Raw genomic sequence first — 20902 nt, 5'->3', positions numbered from 1 at the left:
TAGGCCGTCATTGTAAATAAGAATTTGTTCTTGGTTGACTTGCCTAGTTAAATAACATTTTAAAAATGAACTCCTCTGGAGTTAGTTAGAAAGGAGTGGTAGCTGCATTAGAAAGCCTGGTCTGGGTCTGGTCTAGACTGGTCTAGGTCTGGTCTAGGTCTGGTCTGGGTCTGGTCTAGACTGGTCTAGGTCTGGTCTGGGTCTGGTCTGGTTCTGGTATGGGTCTGATCTGTCAGGGTCTGGTTCTGGGTCTGGTCTGGTCTGTACAGTCCTTGCTTAGTCCCCAGTTTACCAACCTACTATATGTACTACTGCCACTTAGCACAAGCTTTTATCCAAAGCAAGTGAATCCATTTTTAATATGTGCATGTGATCCCTTCAGGAGTTCAACCCACTACCTTAGCTTGCTAGCTTTCTATGAACAAGAGCCGAGATGATCCTGCAGTCTGAGTCATAGGCAGGACTGACTTGATATTGTTACCCTACTATTATGCTGTTGATCAGCTATATTAACCCCTCTCTCCATGACCTCTAATCTCAGACCGTCTCCCCTCCTTCCAGTTCATCCTGCCTGTGCTGTCCCACAACGTGAACCTGTTGTATTAACCCCTAACTCTCCTCCTGACCTCTAACCTATCCTCCAATAGGAGTGTTTCCAGTTCATCCTGCCCGCGCTGCCCCACGCCATTGACCTGCTCCGGGACGCCGTGGTCAAGGTGAAGGAGGCAGTGGACGAGCTGGAGGACCTCCCCTCGCCCCCGCCTCCCCTCTCACCGCCCCCCAATAGCTCGCCGCGGCGCCAGACGGAAGATAAGGGCGTGCAGTGCGAGGAGGAGGACGATGAGAAGAAGGACAGCGGTGTGGCGTCCACTGAGGACTCCTCGTCCTCGCACATCACCGCCGCCTCCATCGCCGCCAAGGTAACCAATGGGGAGGTAAGGGAACGGGAATCTGGCAGAACTTCATATGCAATGTCTACATTCCGATTCTCCACTTTTTTGTGCACACCTCTCCTAGATTTAAAAACATTGTATTGGTGTAAGCATTGGCTAGAGGAAGATTCAACCATGAATCCATGATGGGAAGTGTACAAATGCACACTGGGAAAAGGGTGGCGAATCGAGACATACAGTGTGTACAGTATATTCCTATGAGTACACCACCCTCCATGTCATCATTATTATTTCATACAACATTCTCATAATCATTCTGTACACATGTAACGCTTTTCAGATGTGTGTGTGTGTGTGTGTGTGTGTGTGTGTGTGTGTGTGTGTGTGTGTGTGTGTGTGTGTGTGTGTGTGTGTGTGTGTTATTCATCGTCCATTGAAGTGACAGTTGTCCATTTTCATTTTCCTGTCCCGTCCAACATCAGGGTGGACTTATAGCTCTGTGGTCCTAATGTCATGGTAACAGGTTTCGGTCAAGTCCCGGCTCCATCCTGGAATTTTTCTCATTGTCCAATCATGGACATTCATTGGTAAGATTACATGCAATCCATGTTTCCTGGACACAGATGAATCCTAGTCATGGACTAAAAAGCACTTTCAATGAAGATTGTCCATTGACTTTGCTTTTTCGTCCAGGACTAGACTTACTCTGTGTACGGTGAACCACCTCCATGTCTATTACATATAGATACGTCCTGATTCATCTCTGTGATCTATAATCTATCCTCATATCATCCTGAAAATCATATCATACCGTCCATATTGCCCAGTTTCATTCATTATTCATTCATTACTGTAATATCATCACACTTAGAAGTGTCTCGGTGGCTCTTGGCTATAGAAGCTGTCTGGTAAGGTTTACAGTGTTTATTCCACTGGTTTAGTTTAGGCATGGGGGTCCAAATGTATTAAGGTTTGCTTTAGGAAGGAGGGTTAGGTTAAGGTTAAGTTTAGCTGTAATTTTTGTGAGGTTAAGGTTAGGGAAAGGCATGAAAGTTAACATTGGGTTAGCGTACTGCCGCCATTTATTTTCTTCTGGTCAAATATGCACTGCCTATAATGAGCACTGAGGCACAAGATGCTGTGCTATAGTGAAGGTAGTCAACGGGTCAGATGTGTAGCATGCTATCTAATATCTATCTAATGTGTAGCAAGCTATCTAATATCTATCTAATGTGTAGCATTCTATGTAATACAAATTCTACAGTCATAATGGGCCATTATTTGAGTGTGTGTGTGTGTGTGTGTCTTGTTCTTTCTTTCTGTGTGTGTGTGGGTGTGTGTAGATCCCAGATAGCATCATCTCCAGGGGTGTCCAGGTTCTCCCCAGAGACACAGCCTCTCTGAGCACCACGCCCTCTGAGTCGCCCCGTGCCCAGGCCACCTCGCGCCTCTCCACCGCCTCCTGCCCCACGCCCAAAGTAAGGCCTTACACCCACACACACATATGTATGGACAGACGCACACACACACACACAGTCATACCATAGACAGACACACAGATGCCATTTCTCTGCCGAAGTGTTCTCTTCAGCGTCTATCGATCATCATGTGAAGATGGCGCCGACAGACATGGCTCTGCTTCTAGCTCCTAAGCAATTCTTTCACAAGCATTTCGCTACACCCGCAATAACATCCGCTAATGATATGTGTATGTGTACCAACACAATGTGATTTCATTTGATTTGATCACGGTGCTATGCCAAACCAAAGTGTGTGTGAAAGGGCCCCTGCTGTGGCTAGTATGGTAGTGGCTGTGTGTTTATGTGTGCGTATCCTTGTTTGCGTGGGTCAAGTGCATTACACTGAATTAACTCTCTACCTCCACCACACACTCACACGTCCTCCTCCATTCCCTACCTTAAGTCAACCCACTCCGGTTTCTCATGCAGATCGGTGTACTACGACGCAGGATAGAGCAGTGAGGGATAGCTGGTGACAAGAAAGTGGTTCACCTTTTAGCCAGGTACATTTCTATGGCAATGAATCATTAAGAACTAACCTGCTCCGGGAAAGGCTAACTCGGGGCTAACTCCACTTATCCTGAATGAAGTGGTTGAGCTGCGATTTGTGGACCAATCAAATCAGATTCCCTGCATCATCGTCTCCTTCATTCTCCGGACCATATTTGAGGAAGACAACTGATGAAATATTGTATTTATTCAATGTTCTTAAACGTGTTAAAAACTGTAACATTCAAATACGTATCACACTACATATTTAGGAATGACTTAATAAAATCATTGTATCGAGTCTTCAAAATAAGTGGCTGTGCACTGATAGCACACCACTGAGCACCAGAGACGCTATTAACGATCCGCGTAATGAAAGAAAGACGACACACTTCTATCTTATTTCCCACCATAGCCTCGTGAAATTGCAGGATAACTTTTCTTTCATTTTAATTTCGGCAAAAAGGTCAATCTGGCACTAATATGGATGCTGGTTTCAGCAACGTCTCACTAAAGAGTTAGGCGTTCGTCTAACCATGTGCGACATGCACACACAGTTACAAGCCAGCTAGAGCAACAACTGCCGGATCAATATCCACCTTCATAACATGGATGAAGCCTGAGCTGGAATGGGAAGCTAACTGAAGCTGGCTAGCTTTATAAAATCCTGGGGAGATCTAGACGGCATCGTACTATACCACTATGGTCTCACAGTCAGAGATGCAGTCTATCTTTCTCTCTCACTCTCTCTCTCTATCTATCTCTATCTCTCTCTCGCTCTATCTCTCTCTCTATCACTGTCTCTCTCTATATATCTCTCTTGCTCTATCTCTCTCGCTCTACCTCTCGCTCTCTCTCTCGCTCTCTCTCTCTCTCTCTCTCTCTCTCGCTCTCTCTCTCTATCTCTATCTCTCTCTCGCTCTATCTCTCTCTCCATCACTCTGTCTCTCTCTATATATCTCTCTCGCTCTATCTCTCGCTCTATCTCTCGCTCTGTCTCTCTCTATATATCTCTCCCGCTCTACCTCTCGCTCTCTCTCTCGCTCTCTCTCGCTCTCTCTCTCTCTCTTGCTCTCTATCTCCCTCTCGCTCTATCTCTCTCGCTCTATCTCTCTCGCTCTACCTCTCGCTCTATCTCTCTCGCTCTCTCTCTCACTCGCTCTCTCTCGCTCTATCTCTCGCTCTATCTCTCGCTCTATCTCTAACTCTCTCACTCTATCTCTCTCGCCCTATCTCTCGCTCTATCTCTCTCTCGTTCTATCTCTCTCTCGCTCTATCTCTCTGGCTCTATCTCCCTCACATCTTGTCTCCATGGTTCTCCTCCTGGACATTGGGCAAGTGTCATGGGAATAGACTAGGGGTTGCTATGGGAATGGCTGAAGGGTATATACAGTAGATTCCACCGCAGGTTCACAGGGTCGGCCAGGCTGACCACTGCCACATGTAGGTGGTATGTACAGTATGAGTGTCTAGGAACGGTACACTATGGAGAACGGAGAATATAGATACAGTGTTCAGAGAAGTAACACAATGGCTGTGTGTGAATATACACTGCCTGTGTCAAACAGTTGTTTGTTGTTGTTGGGGGGTGTCATAAGCAGACACATATTTGTTCTAAGACGTAGGATTATCTCAGTTTCTATTTTCGTAGTTGCCATGTCTAACAATTCCAAGACGACTGACTTGGCTTACTTAACTTGGGGTTGTTGTGGAGCATTTGGTGCCAATAGTTTGCTAAATGATTTGTTTGTTTATTCCCTGCGTACCTAAGACCGTAGAGTCCTGGGAAACGGGATGTACAGTAGACTTTGAGCTGCCACCACTAAATGCCCAGTAGTGGTATTGTTTAACTGGTAGTGGAGGCAGTATGGTCTCGATAGCAGTACTGTATGTAAGCGGTGAGTAGGCGTTGTGCTACTGTCCCAATGTGTCTGTAGTTCCGCTGCAGTATGAGGTGAAGTTACTCTACCTCACTAAACTAAAGCCGTTTTTGTTAATGACCCAGTTTGAGTTGCTGCTTCTCTGTCAGGAGCTGCCGTATTCTATAACCACATGAGTCAGCGCGACAAAGCCTGGCCAAATCTCTTCCAACAAAGTACATAGACACATACAGTAAATCAGGCGTGTACGCCGCTTTCCTAACTCACTTTGAGTATGATTATCCAATGTTCAGTAAAGGGCTTTCCAGACAGGAAGCAATGGGGGGAGCGCAGTTTGCCAAAATAATGCAGATTTCTATTTTCTCTGCCTCGGCTGAGCGGCTTTCACACGAGCACCACTGACCGCTAGATAGGATGTGCCACCCCAGGCCATGTTTGTGTGTGTGTGTGTGTGTGTGTGTGTGTGTGTGTGTGTGTGTGTGTGTGTGTGTGTGTGTGTGTGTGTGTGTGTGTGTGTGTGTGTGTGTGTGTGTGTGTGTGTGCGTGCATGTGTGCGTGCATGTGTGTGTTAGGCGCCTCTCACCACACGTTCTCACAGGTCTTCATGTGAAGGGGAAACAGCCTCTGCTGCTCTGCCTCCACACCACACACACGCCGAGCAGAGAGAGAGAGAGGCACCCAGATGCACTGTTCTAATGTCCAAACCTGTCTGTCTACACAGCACAGGAGCTGGGGGCACACACACACAGACTCACAAATAACACAACATGAAAATAAAGACACACAGACACAGGGATACCATACACACTACTCAGGCAAATCACACTCAGACATGCAGACACTACACATTCATTCTCACAGGCACGGAGTATCTCACACGCATGCATACGCACACACACACACACACACACACACACACACACACACACACACACACACACACACACACACACACACACACACACACACACACACTCCTACTGTGATGGTAGTGTAGTTGTACTCTTCCACTCTTGTGAGCATGTAGTGCAGTTACATAATGGTTGAGTTTGGATTAATGAAGCATATGGGAGAGTGTGTGTGTGTGTGTGTGGGGGGGGGGGGGGCAGTAGGATTTGACTCAGTGGGCAGTAGAGGGTTATGGGGGTTCTGATACACTTCTCTCTCTCTTCCTCTCTCTCAATCTCTCTCTTCCTCTCTCTCAATCTCTCTCTCTCTTCCTCTCTCTCAATCTCTCTCTCTCTTCCTCTCTCTCAATCTCTCTCTTTCGCTCTCTTCCTCTCTCTCAATCTCTCTCTTTCTCTCTCTCAATCTCTCTCTTTCTCTCTCTCAATCTCTCTCTTCCTCTCTATTCCTCTCTCTCAATCTCTCTCTTTCTCACTCATCCTCTCTCTCAATCTCTCTTTCTTTCTATGAGGGGTTCTCCCCCTCTCCTGTCAGGGCTTTCCTCAAGGTAAGTCGAAAGGCAGAATCACACACACACACACACACACACACACAAACACATACACAAACAAACACACACACTCACACAAACACGCACACAGACACACGCACGCATACACACAAATACACACACACACTAAATGCACATACATACAGTCAGCTACTCTCTGCACACTGAAGCACTGTGTTCCTACAACCAGGACTGAATGTATCCTATTAGTTCCCTCCCCTGACAGTAATCCTAATATTAACCCCTAACCCTAACCCTGACCCCTTTCAATATTATGATATTTACGTCAACAATAGATGTGGTAGAGGTCAATGGAACTCGACCCAAAACAATGTAAATGTCATGGAAACACATGGCGGAAGGGTCCTGAATCTCCTCATTGCCCCCCAGCAAAATTAGCCTACATTTTTCAAGACCCCTGCAATCTGCGCTGGCATGCTGTCAATGAACTTCTGGGCCACATCCTGACTGACGGCAGCCCATTCTTGCATAATCAATTCTTGGAGTTTGTCAGAATTTGTGGGGTTTTGTTTGCCCACCTGCCTCTTGAGGATTGACCACAATTCTCAATGGGATTAAGGTCTGGGGAGTTTCCTGGCCATGGACCCAAAATATCAATGTTTTGTTCCCTGAGCCACTTAGTTATCACTTTTGCCTTATGGCAAAGTGCTCCATCATGCTGGAAAAGGCATTGTTCGTCGCCAAACTGTTCCTGGATGGTTGGGATAAGTTGCTCTTGGAGGATGTGTTGGTACCATTCTTTATTCATGGCTGTGTTCTTAGGCAAAATTGTGAGTGAACCCACTCCCTTGGCTGAGAAGCAACCCCACACATGAATGGTCTCAGGATGCTTTACTGTTGGCATGACACAGTACTGATGGTAGCGCTTACCTTGTCTTCTCCGGACAAGCTTTTTCCTGATGCCCCAAACAATTGGTAAGGGGATTCATCAGACCCCAGTCCTCAGCAGTCCAATCCCTGTGCCTTTTGCAGAATATCAGTCTGTCCCTGATGTTTTTCCTGGAGAGAAGTGGCTTCTTTGCAGCCCTTCTTGACACCAGGCCATCCTCCAAAAGTCTTCGCCTCACTGTGCGTGCAGATACATTCACCCCTGCCTGCTGGCATTCCTGAGCATGCTCTGTACTGGTGGTGCCCCGATCCCGCAGCTGAATCAACTTTAGGAGACGGTCCTGGCTCTTGCTGGACTTTCTTGGGCGCCCTGAAGCCTTTTTTACAACAATTGAACCACTCTCCTTGAGTTCTTGATGATCCGATAAAAGGTTGATTTAGGTACAATCTTACTGGCAGCAATATCCTTGCCTGTGAATTAAGCCCTTTTTGTGAAAAGCAATCCTGACAGCACGTGTTTCCTTGCAGGTTACTACCATGGTTGAACAATGATTCCAAGCACCACCCTGCTTTTGAAGCTTCCAGTCTGTTATTCAAACTCAATCAGCATGACAGAGTGATCTCCCTCCTCGTCAACACTCACACCTGTGTTAACGAGAGAATCACTGACATGATGTCAGCCGGTCCTTTTGTGGCAGGGCTGAAATGCAGTGGAAATGTTTTTGGGGGGATTCAGTTCATTTGCATGGCAAAGAGGAACTTTGCAATTAATTGCAATTCAACTGATCACTCTTCATAACATTGTGGAGTATATGCAAATTGCCATCATACAAACTGACGCAGCAGACTTTGTGAAAATGTATATTTGTGTCATTCTCAAAACCTTTGGCCACGGCTCTACATTGGGCCTGTTACAATACATCAGTCATGACGGATTTGATGACTACCTACTTAGTTAGATCAGATGTGTAGAACCAGTATCTTTCTCCTATCCCCCAGGACATATGTTCCATTGACCTCCTTACCACATGTATGTCCATGTCTCCTCTATCTGTCTTCAAAAGCACCACCATATAACCTAAAATCAACAAAAATGTGAAATCCTAGAAGCATAATAATAACAGCTTCCATGTTGGATCAGCAGTGTGAAGATGGCTTTTGTGTTGCTTCAACTGGTTTTGGCTGTACATGAGGCTCCCTGAGTTAATGGTCTTCCAATAGCCTTTTGATGAACGTGTTTTATGGATGGAGCCAAGGCCAGGGCTTATCAAGCCACTTCCTCTTTCCTTCTCCACTGGAATATAAGTCACTATACTACACACACACACACGTATTCACTCTGTATACACACACACACTGTTGACACTCACACAATAACACTGTGTGTAAATACACATTCACACACACACACACACACATCCATACACATCACATGAGTAGCGCTACTGTATTATTAATGTCACCACATTGGTCATGCAGAACAGCGTGAAAGCCCCCCACGTTGTCGTTAGTCCGATCTGTAATCCAATTCACTAATGGATGCAGGATACAGCCCTCCACAGTGGGCTGGATCAATGAGTCCTTCCTAGTCTGTAGCACACTGTACTGTGGTCACTGCTCACATAGCCTTGAACAGAGATCCACTGTCTGTAGGTTAGATCTCTGTCTATGCTGTGGGTGTAGTACAGTGCTTGATGGGGTCTTAGCTACCGTAGCACGGTGGGTGTGTCTGTTCAGTACAATAGGTGTCTGCCTATGCCGGTGGTCCTCTGTAGCTCAGTCGTTTGAACATGGGGCTTGCGACGCCAGGATAGTGGGTTTGATTCCCGGGACCGGTGGCATGTACCACGTATGTGTCGCACGCATGACTGTAAGTCACTTTGGATAAAAGCGTCTGCTAAATCACATATATATTATTACAGTATATTTAAGCAATAAGGGGATGTACCACGGCTAAAGGCTGTTCCTACACAACGCAGCGTGGGGTGCCTGGCTACAGCTCTTAGCCGTGGTGCATTGGCCATATACCACACACTCACAACTAAGGGCTGTTCTCAGGGCCGACGCGGAGTGAAGGGCCAGTAAAACAGCCCTTAGGAGGGAGTTATTGACAATAATTCCCTGGTTTGAGGGCCTTATTGCTTCTTATTGCTTGTCATTGTTTCATTTGAGAAACTTTACAGTCTAGTCACGTATAGGCTGCATGGCATGGTGGAGATCGCACAAAAAAAACAACTGCTACATTGTTGCACAGGTCGGAGAGGAAGAGGGCAAGATTTAGACCAGCTGTTGCAAACCAAATGCTAGGCTAGTGGCATTTTTTACAGGGGAGATGAAGTTTATGAATTGCCCGGCTGGGCAGTGGGATAGTGGATGCACACTGATCATTCAAATGGAACCGTGAACAGGCATTATCGTGGTGAGTAAACCAATCAGCATCCAGGATTTTCTTTAAAATAATCTTAGTTGATTATTTGATATATTTTTACATGTGATAAGGCCACACAGGGACACCTGTGATAATCTGAAGTAGCCAAACATGCCACCAGATGTCATGTGACAAAAAAATTTAACTTGACAGTTACCAGAAATATACCCTCCCTTTGCAACCCTAGGTTTGTCCTAAATAGCAGCCTAATCTCTATATAGTGCACACAGGACCTTATGAGCCCTGGTCAAAAGCAGTGCACTATATAGGGAATATGGTGCCATTTAGGACAAAGAGGGACTGTGGTCATTGGTACAGTAGCCTTCTACAGTGGATGTCTGTTCAGTACTGTCAAGGTCTGTCTATGCCGTGTCTATGCTGTGTCTATGCCGTGTCTATGCCGTGTGTGTGTAGTGTCTGCGGCCTGATGGCACTGGCTGCTTCCCAATGGCGTGGCGGTGGTTTTAGTAAGTGTATAAAACAGAGTGTGTGTGGTCGGGGGCCGACAGCGGTAATGTCCTCTGGCTCAGGGCGCTGTTGGACCAGGCTGCCAAGCGGCCCTCCCTCCCTTCCCACCTTCCCACTGTCGACAGGGGATTTGTGTGTGTGTGTTTTGGACGGCACTCAGAGGATCTGTACCTACTCTGTCTCCCACTACCCCCTCTGGCACACACACTAATTTCTGAGAATGTCACCAGAGGCGTGGAGGTGTGTGTGTGGGGGGGGGGGGGGGGGGTCTGGATGGGGGAGTGTGTGTTTGTGTGTGCGCTTGTGTGCATGCCAACTAAGGCTAGTATGAGAAAGAAACCTTAACTGAGTGTTTTCTGTGGGCGTGTGTGTGTTTTTTTGTTTCTGCATGTTTTCCTCCAAGTCTGTGCCCTGCTGTAAGTGAAGGCAAACAGGCAGTAGGCAGCAGGCAGACGTGGGTCTCTGCTCTTGGGCTGTGTAGAGCCTGCTCTTGTTTTACAGCCTGTACCATAAAGGCTTTATTCTCCTGTAGAAGGCATAGACATGGGCTCTCAAACTCATACACCTGTGTGTGTGTGTGTGTGTGTGTGTGTGTGTGTGTGTGTGTGTGTGTGTGTGTGTGTGTGTGTGTGTGTGTGTGTTTGCGTGTGTTTGCGCGTGTGTGTGCGCGTGTGTGTGCGTGTGCGTGTGTGTGTGTGTGTGTGCGTGCGTGCGTGTGTGCGTGCGTGCGTGCGTGAGGCTGGGGTAACAGCACTGATTGTGAGTGTATGATAACCCTCCTCCAGCACAGGGAGGCTCGTAAAAGTGACTCCTCCTCCTCGGACCACTCGACGTGTGGAGGATTTATGAGATGCACTGAGAGAGAGAGTTGAGGGAAAAATAGAGAGGAGGGAGTGAGAGAGGGAGAGGGAGAGAAGGGGACAGAGAGAGGGTTGATGGAGAGAAGGAGGGTAGGGTAGGGGACGATGAAACAGAGGAAGAGAAAGAGAAACAAGCTACATTTTGAGGTATATCCTGAGCGTCATAGCAGTGCCTTGCCTCAGTACTAAGGCCTCTGCTGCACTGGCTGTCTGTCTGCCTCTCTTTCTCTGTGTCGGTCTGTCCATTTCTGTCCTTACACTGTCTTCAAAATGTGTGTGTAAGCCCACAAGCATTCGTCATATCACTCAGTCACAGTAATTGTACTCCCTCTGCTACTCTGCTACTGCTCCAATCAGTAGAGAGAGTAAGAGGGAGAGAGCAAAAGAGAGAGAGGGAGAGAGAGAGGGAGAGGGAGAGAGGTAGAAAGAGAGAGAGAGAGAGAGAGAGAGAGAGAGAGAGAGAGAGAGAGAGAGAGAGAGAAAGAAGAGAGAGTAGAGGGACAAGGGATGGAGAGTGTCAGCCCCTCTACCATGTGCTGACAGACAGGCAGACACTCACATGGGCGCTGCACACCCACACCACCCCCTCCTTCTTGTTCTGTCACTCCTCCTCTCCCTCTTTCTGTCTCTCTGTTGCTTTTCCTCCTGTTCTCCTTCTCGTGCACGCTGCTTCTCTGTTGCTCTTCCTCCCTAACTGTACTCTCTCTGTCTCTCTCTGCTTGCTCTGTCGCTCACACACACTCTCAGATTGCCTGTGTGTGTGTGTGTGTGTGCTCGTGTGCACATGTTGAAGAGCTCGCTCAGTGCTGACTCCACTCTGAGGATGGTAAGTAGTGTCTTTCCTCCTTTGGTTTGAGAGTGTGTTTCTGGACTGTGTTGTTGGGAGTGTGTATGATGGAGGATACTGTCTGTACATGAATTAGAGTGTTTACTGTCAGTATTTGTGTCGTGTGCCTGTGTGTGTGTGTGTGTGTACTGCATGCGCACGTGTGCGTCTACACGCATGGCCCAGTGTGTGTGGTCTGATGATGATGATGATGGTGATGATGATGGTTAGCCATAAACACGTACGCAGCGATGATGAGTCTGTGTGAAGGTAGGAAGTGCACAGGGATGAGAGAGGAGAGGGCGGGGGAGGGGACATGCGTACGTTGACTGCGGGGCTGGGGTGAGGAGGAGGGAAGAAGGGGAGGAGGGGGAGGTGCAGGACTCACGTGCCTAGCGTGGTGGCCGTGTCGCTGCAGTATTCAAGAGAGAGTGAGAGACTGAGGGTTACATAAAGGCAGAGGGGAGGAGAGGGAGACAGAGACAGGCAGCTCCACTGGGCTCCATAGTTCCTCTGAGCCAGGGCCCTAGAGTAGGGTCCAGAATCGGAGCTGTTAGGGAACTGGATGGATGGAGAAATGGAAGGTATATACTGCAATACAGACAGTACACTGTCTATTTAAAGACCAACAATGGCTCGAGATGCAGTGACACATGAACTCATAGATCTGGAAATTACAATGCAGTTTCTTACTGTAAAATTAAAAATGTAAATTCCTATGAAGTGTTGAATGGAATGTAATGGAATCAGGGTTGGGCAATATCCAGATTTTCATATCATCATACCGTCCTTCTCTCATCCTGAGATTTATGGTATTACCGGCTTAGTACACAAAGGGGCGACAAAAAAACGCAAATATGCTAACGAGCGCAAACGAAAATGAACTAATTGCAAAGACAGGGAACCCAGCTCATAAAGTTATACATATGTAGGTAGGAGCTACCGAATGTCATTCTTGGTGAGTTTAGACATTTACAAGCGGGTATGAACGAGAGACATTGTGGCGATGAACAGCGTTTTGACACATGCTTGTCTGAATGAAGAACCATACTGGCACTGAGACAGCATGTGTACACGCTGTGTCTGTGTGGACTCTGGAGTCGCTGGGGCAACAGGTCTGCCTGGTCTGATTGGAGAAGAGCAGACAGGCCGACAACTGAGTGGACAAAAAAACACAAGGAAATCAAGATACAGATGGCTCATGCAAAGGGCTTTGACTTTCCAAACACGGCAGAAAGCTAAAACAATATGACGCCCCGTCACCTCATTAATTCAGGCACTTGCTTAGAAAACTTGAAAGTTAAACATTAACGCAGAATTCTGTTTTTCACACAGGAAATAATTATAAAACACATGAGAAATATATTGATGCCAGATGTAAAATGTTTCAGTTTGTGCTTCAGATGAGAATTCACCAACAGGCATTATACCAGCACACTCTGACTGATATAGAGCTACTTTGCTTGGTATTAATAGCCTGCTTTTCTACGGTAAAATGAAAGATTAACTTTAAGCAAAACATTAGGAAATGTACCTGGCTACATTATTTCTATGATAAGCATTATCTTCAGAGCTTGTGCTGTTAGGTCACCTAAACTGGAACATGCTTAACACCCCGGCCATCCAACAATCTAAGCTTGATGCCCTTAAACCCACACAAATTTTCAATGAACCTACCAGGTACAACCCCAAATCCGTAAACACGGGCACCCTCATAGATATCATCCTAACCAACCTGCCCTCCAAATACACCTCTGCTGTCTTCAACCAGGAGCAGGCCTTTCTAATCTACCTGGCCCGGGTATCCTGGAAGGATATTGACCTCATTCCGTCATTAGAGGATGCCTGGTTATTTTTTTAGGTGCTTTCCTCACCATCTTAAATAAGCACGCCCCATTCCTATTTTGCAACAAAGCATCTTCACTCATGCTGCCAAACATACCCTAGTAAAACTGAATATCCTACCGATCCATGACTTCAGGGATGTCATTTACAAAATAACACTCTACTCAGCAAATTGGATGCAGTCTATCACAGTGCCATCCGTTTTGTCACCAAAGCCCCCTATACTACCCACCACTGCGACCTGTATGCTCTCAATGGCTGGCCCTCGCTTCGTATTCATCGCCAAACCAACTGGCTCCAGGTCATCTATAAGTCTTTGCTAGGTAAAGCCCCGCCTTACCTCAGCTCACTGGTCACCATGGCAGCACCCACCCGTAGCACGCGCTCCAGCAGGTATATTTCACTGGTCACCTCCAAAGCCAATTCCTCCTTTGGCCGCCTTTCCTTCCAGTTCTCTCCTGCAATGATTGGAATGAACTGCAAAAATCATTGAAGCTGGAGACTCATATCTCCCTCACTAGCTTTAAGCACCAGCTGTCAGAGCAGCTCACAGATCGCTGCACCTGTACATAGCTCATCTGTAAATAGCCCATCCAATTACCTCATCCCCATACTGTTTTTATTTTATTTATTTTGCTGCTTTGCACCCCAGTATCTCTACTTGCACACTCATCTTTTGCACATCAATCACTCCAGTGTTTAATTGGAATATTGTAATTACTTCACCACTATGGCCTATGTATTGCCTTACCTCCCTTATCTTACCTCATTTGCATACATTGTGTACAGACTTTTTCTATTGTATGTTATGACTGTAGGTTTGTTTATTCCATGTGTAACTCTGTGATGTTGTTTGTGTCACACTACTTTGCTTTATCTTGGGCTGGTCGCAGTTGCAAATGAGAACTTGTTCTCAACTAGCCTACCTGGTGAAATAAAGGTGAAATAAATTGTGAAATAAAATTAAACATGATGTCCATGCATCATTTTTGCCAAAAATACCATTGATTTTTCATTGTAAGCTCATTTACTTGTGAGGCTGTCAGCCAAATAGCGTAGCACTTCTGTTGGCATCTGATGAAAATGAAGCTATTTCCGGACCAATGTGTTGCACTGATGGGTTTTCGGGGGAACTTCAACTTTAGCTGCATCTCCCTGATCTGTCTATTGAAGCAAAACAACACACTGTTGGGTTTCAAAATAAACTATGACCTCTGTTAATACACAGCTCCCTCTCTCTCTTGTTGTACCATTTACAAACAAACACATGAAAGAAGTTCTGAGAAACCACAGTAAGCTTCATAATATAAAATCATGTGAAAGGTGAAAGGTGAAAGGTGAAATGAAGAGCACAATCTGCTTTATCTCCTAACGTATTGCACAAGTTGACTGCAGGCATTTACATAAAAAGTATATATTTAAATGTATTGGAAGAACTTCAAAGAAATATTTTCAGCGGTATTGACGCTATTGAAAAGCCATCCAGTGGCTACTTCCAAATACCCTGGTATATACAGTATACAACCCAAGCCTAAATGGAATGTGTACTGTATAGGCCGTCCTTGGTTTCGTGAGGCCGTGATGAGACGAGAGTAGAAGATTTGATCAAGGTGAAAGCTCCACTTTTGTCTCTGCTGGAGACACAGCCGTACCTGTATATGTTTGGCTCTGAATCTCTGTAGTCCAATGGCTTTAGATCACAATTAGGGAACATGTTACACACAGAGTCCAGATTATTATGCGTGTGTGTGTGTGTGTGTGTGTGTGTGTGTGTGTGTGTGTGTGTGTGTGTGTGTGTGTGTGCACATATTTCCAAATGTGTGGGTGCTTGCATGCTTGTATGTACAGTAAGTCTGTATTCTTGTGCATTGTTTCCAGTATTTTTGTCCTCACTTACTCCTGCCGTCTTGCTCTGAGTTTGCCTGCGGGGGTAGTACCCTAGCCTAGCCTAGAAAACGATCAGAAAACAGAGACCATTCAACAGTGTCAGAGACAGAAACCGAGTGGAGTGGATGAGACTGAATGGAGGCTCTGCGTTGACCCACTGCATTCAAAGTACCGTAGCGCTGTTCATTCACCACGTGGGCCCATGCAAACCATTGAGACTGGTGGGCAGACCCAGAGAACCATGAACACACACACACACACACACACGCACACACACACTCTACTGCGTTACCCCCTTCCCTCCACTGCACTCACTAGCTCATGGTTTACCACTACAATAGGACGTATTATAATTTCTACATGGAGCATACAGCAGCTGCAGCCTTTTGAATTGAAAAGCCGAGAGGATTTGATGTGCAAACATCCCTTCGCTCTGGTCGCTATTCCATTGTGCATTCCTGCCACAGCCTCATGCGGTCTTTCCCTCACAATTCCCAGAGTGGCAGTTTAGAGTGGATCTCTCAGACTGTTAGACTTATAGGCTGAATTGGAAATGGCACCCTGTTTCCTATGTAGTGCACTATGTTTGACCAGAGCCTTATGGGCCCTGGTCAAAACTAGTGCACTATATAGGGAATAGAGTGCCATTTAATGCGCAGTCTAAGTAATAGATGATTTTAAAGGCTTCTGAAGATGCTTGGTGTTAGAATATCAAGGTTGGCCGAGGCATACTGGTCAGATTTTTTGAGGAATTAGAGGGGAGCAGTTGTTTGCTGGTCTGCCATTGGTCATTTTGGAGGGCAATGGTTTTCTGGTCTGTCATTGGTCAGTGTTGGAGAGGGCAGTAGTTTTTTGCTCAGTCATTGGTCAGTGTTGGAGAGGGCAGTAGTTTTCTGGTCAGTCATTGGTCATTTTGGAGGGCAGTGGGTTTTCTGGTCAGTCATTGGTCACTGTCGGAGAGGGCAGTGGTTTCCTGGTCTGTCATTGGTCATCTTTTGAGGGCAGTGTTTGTCTAGTCTGTCATTGGTCAAATTAGTGTTTGTGTGGGCTACAATAGATTGAAATACTTGTACTTATGTACTTAATGAGGTTATCATCATAAAATAAAATAGGATTTTCCTTAAATATGTCATTGAATGGATCCCCACATCACATTGTCCCCTCCCATTCATCAGGCTACAGAGCAGCTAGGGATAGACTGGTCTGAGGTCTACAGTTAAGTCTACAGATCAAACAGGGGATAGACAGTTATGGGTATGGTAATGTGTTAGTTTGTAATATGTTCTCTATGTAAAAATCATGAGCCTCCGAGTGGCGCAGCAGTCAAAGGCACTGCATCTCAGTGCAAGAGGCGTCACTATAGTACCTGGTTTGAATCCAGGCTGTATCACATCCGGCTGTGATTGGGAGTCCCATAGTGTGGCGCACAATTGGCCCAGCGTTGCCCGGGTTTGGCTGGAGTAGGCCGTCGTTGTAAATAAGAATTTGTTCTTATCTGACTTGCCTAGCTCAATAAAGGTTAAAAAATAAATAAACACCCAAAACTATTTTGTAGAGTAAGTTGCTGATTAACGGAGGGTAAACTGTCACACAAATGAACTGTTTCTATGTACAAAATCTTTCCTACGGTAAGTAAAGGTTTTGGGGATTTGCTGTGGGTCATGCACTCAGACATGCAGACACTACACATTCATTCTCACAGGCACGGAGTATCTCACGCACGCACGCACATGCACACACACACACACACACACACACACACACACACACACACACACACACACACACACACACACACACAATCAACAAAATAGACGGTCAATGCAACAATTCCAATATATCAAATTGATCAATGTAACTGTGCTCTCCTCTGGTCCTCAGTCAGGAGTCTCAGCTTTACCTTGTTGTCCTGTACTGTACTATATGTGTCATAAAGCCTCACCCTCGGCTGTGCTGACTTACCTGAGACAGACACACTGATGCTGCATTCATGTGGAAACTAGGAACTGGGAAACTGGGGGTACAACAACGCTACCCGAGTTTCCCACTTGAACTTAACACTTGGAAGGCAATTTTGGATAATGTCTTGATGCGTCTGAGCTGTTTTATGGCAGTGTTGGTCTTGAATATGCGATAATTCTGATACCGCATGAACACGGCATGAGACAGTGGCGCTGTCTGTCTCAGTGTCTGTCTGTCTGTCTGTCTGTCTGGCTTCTGGCTGTGTTAACCCTGTTCTTTTCTCCCCTTCTCCTCCTCCTCCTCCTCCTTCTCTCTTGTGGCACCAGGCGCGGCTCCCCTCCTGTTCATCCACCCTAAGCATTGCTGAGGTACTCTTGCAAGCCTACTAAGGAATCGCCATGGCCACCGTCGTCATGACGTCGTCATGGCATCGTCATGGCATCGGTTACCATGGTCCCCCCTCCTCGTTCACCTGGCATGTTTGCGCAGTCACTCCATCCCTCCTTCCTTCTTCCTTCTTCCTCTGTTTTGCATAATGTTCATCCTCCTTCTTCCCTTTATCTGTGTGTCTGCCCTGCATGCTGCCCCTGCCTAGGTGGAAGGACACAGTCGTCTCTCGGAGTACTGCAAATCCCAGAATCCTTTGCATTTTTAAATCTCTTCCTGTATCAGAGTATGTACAGGCCTTTTGACCAGTTTCATGTTAACATCTGGACCATAGTGTAATCGAACGCATCATATCGTCTGAGATACCATAAATTGTATCTAATGGAATCCCTCCCTCCCCACACACAGCTCCACTCACGTCATCACCTCACCACCCACTCACAACTCCTGCCATGTGACATGTGACTCGGTGACGTTCCAAATACAGTGTTAGAGTTGAAACGTCACGGTAACCGCCTCGCTGTGCGGCGGCAGCGGTGCTTGTACCAACAGTGCATTGCTCTACCCTTCAGCTGGTTTTTGAGGTAGGCTTGTGACAACATCTCTAACAGGCACCTCTCCTGTGCTTCATTTATTGTTAGTGAGATTGATGATTGGGAAGGGATATGGTATCTATCTACAATAGATGGGCAGTGGGAGGACACAATAGATCTCCTGTAAGTAACATCTATTTATAAAAATAAATGGAAAAGTTGGACATTAATGCAGTTAAAATGAGCATAAAATAGTCCTGTATACATTGTTTCTGGAATGTTCCATGCTCCCTGACTGTCTAGCTTTCATTTCAGTGATTAGTGAGCTGGACACAGTCAACTGGATGAATGTAGGTCCCTTTTCATTCTACACATTTGGTTTTAGTCATGTTAAAGTATATTGAGTTCGTTCGTTCCCCCCCTAAATGTATTTTTGCAAAATATGTCAAATGTCAAAAATTGGGCCACCTTGTGGGCCGGATCTGCAAACCACATGTTTGACACTCCAGCTCCAATGGCTCGGATGCAATCAGTTTCATAAACCAATGTTTTGACAGCTAAGCACAGGCCTTCAGTAAGGTTTCATCTGATTTAGGGTCAGCTTTCTCTATCCTTGCAGCAACCAATAATGTGAGTTATAACTGACCTTGGATCATTTTAGAGCGAAGATACAGGAATCGTATGTCAAGCACTGAAGAGAAAAGAGGCACATTTCCACCAGTACACCAACACAAACAAATCTAATATCACTCTCCTCCGCTCACTAACACTAACTCACTCTCACACCCATGATAAACGTGCTCTAGGTTGGAGCAAAAAGTTGCCATCACATTATTTGGTCACTATTTCATCAATGTTTGGTTCTTTATTGTCAGAATATTGGTTGTTTTGGAGTCAGTGGTCTTTTTTATTGTTGTTTGAACTGATTTCTGTATGTGTCACCTCAGGAGTCCTGAGTTGTGTGTGTGTGTGTGTGTGTGTGTGTGTGCGTGTGTGTGTGTGTGTGTGTGTGTGTGTGTGTGTGTTTGTGTGTGTGTGTGTGTGTGCCAGGCCACAACTATGTGTACTATTGTACTGTACCAGGACATTTGAGTGTGTGTGTACCAATATGGAACGTGTGTGTGATGCATGATGGCGTGTGTGAAGGCGAGTGACCTATCCTGTGGCTTCCTCCAGGCCTCACGGAGAGAGTTCAGGGCTCACCTGGATGAGGTCATCACGCTCAAGTCAAGGTACTCTACCTTGGACCAGGTAAACCCCCTTACATTCTTCCTACCCTTCCTCTATACCGGCATGCAGGCCTCGCTCCTCACCATAGGCACAGTCACCACACAGCACTAGGGCCTCAGCGAAACCAAAGACACCTGTTAGAGACCCCTGACAGACATCCATAGGTACGTAGACAGACAGGGGAGGTGCCTGGATCCACAGCCCACAGAGGGCTCGCCATCTCAGGCAGCCTGCTCTCGGCGGCTCCCCTGTGTGGTGATGCAGTACTGGAGCTCATCTACAGGAAAGATAGCGAGAGACTGTAGGGAAGAGAGGGAGGAGAGGCAGGAGAGGCAGGAAGGACACGTCGGATGTATTGCCATAGGGGAGCAACACGCAATATGGAAGGTTCCAGTAGGAATTTGGCTCACAGAGTAGTATGGGTAATGTAGTCTTTCTAGGCGTTTTGGCTTGATCTGTTCATACCAATACCTCTCTCTCACCAGGCATTTTAGCAAATCCAAGTAGGCTTGGAGATAGAGTGTTCAGTACATTCCCTTCTCAGGCCTCTCTAGAACTCCACCAGCGTTCATTCTCTCTCATCCGTCACCCATCTAGTCTGTGTGTGTGTGTTGGCAGCTGGGCAGCATTTCTTGTAGCGTTTTTGTATGTGTTGTCGTGCTTTTCTTCATGTCTAAGAGAAGATGTGCACATCAAGGTCCTTGTACCAGAGCATAGCTGTGTGTGTGTGTGTGTGTGTGTGTATGTGTGTGTGTGTGTGTGTGTGTGTGTGTGTGTGTGTGTGTGTGTGTGTGTGTGTGTGTGTGTGTGTGTGTGTGTGTGTACCACAGTAGCTTGCACTCAGTTTAGCCAGAGGAAGTGCTGTCAGGGGACGTCACTCCTACGTGATGCTCGTCCCTCTCCGCAGGAATAGACCCTTGAGTAGTGTAGTGAGGCATCTCTCACCCCCCTCGCTCTCTCCCTCCCTCGCTGCCCCCTCTCCCCCTCCGTCCCCCTTAGCTCTTTCTCTCGCAAGTAAGTGTTGTCTTTTGAGGGCCACAGAAGCATTTGTCCCCTCCTTCCCAACTCTGTCACTATCATCTCTTCCATCCCTTTCTCCCGTGGGACAGAGTGGTGCTAGAAGGGTTTTTGAACTCCTCCTCTCCTGTCACACCTCTCCTTTCCTCTACTCTCCTTTCCTCTCCTCTCCAAAATAACCTGGTTTTCACACCTGCCTTGGAAGTCTGGAGAAGTTTTTATAGCAAAAGAAACGGTTTGAATGAACCATAGGATTTTGATTGGATGTTACATTTCAAGAACCCTCCCCACATGGCCGTTGGTGCTACGTGTTATGTTCGTCACTGTTTTCATACCGGATAGGAAACATATTGCAGTGAGTTGATCTGTGTG

General features: G+C 46.4%; 1 protein-coding gene across 22 annotated transcripts in view; it reads left to right on the top strand.

The window, feature by feature from the left end:
* The window catches only part of gphnb (gephyrin b), a 115496-nt gene that overhangs the window by 70916 nt on the left and 23678 nt on the right, over positions 1-20902 (top strand). For 6 of the 22 annotated variants that reach the window (XM_090243166.1, XM_090243165.1, XM_036985262.2 and 3 more), the window contains exons 7-10: positions 648-935; positions 2237-2371; positions 17690-17731; positions 19460-19534. In XM_090243166.1, coding sequence (XP_090099292.1) covers positions 648-935; positions 2237-2371; positions 17690-17731; positions 19460-19534 — 540 coding nt within the window. Of the gene's footprint in view, positions 1-647; positions 936-2236; positions 2372-11272; positions 11670-17689; positions 17732-19459; positions 19535-20902 lie in introns of those variants that run through there. The other 16 variants (XM_090243172.1, XM_090243171.1, XM_090243168.1 and 13 more) reach the window with 8 other exon arrangements.

Source organism: Oncorhynchus mykiss, chromosome 8 (genome assembly GCF_057628025.1).
Source record: "Oncorhynchus mykiss isolate SJ-2025 chromosome 8, ASM5762802v1, whole genome shotgun sequence".
NCBI classification, from domain to species: Eukaryota; Metazoa; Chordata; class Actinopteri; order Salmoniformes; family Salmonidae; genus Oncorhynchus; species Oncorhynchus mykiss.
Note: the sequence above shows the minus strand (reverse complement) of the source record. Positions and strands in the feature narration are given on the sequence as shown.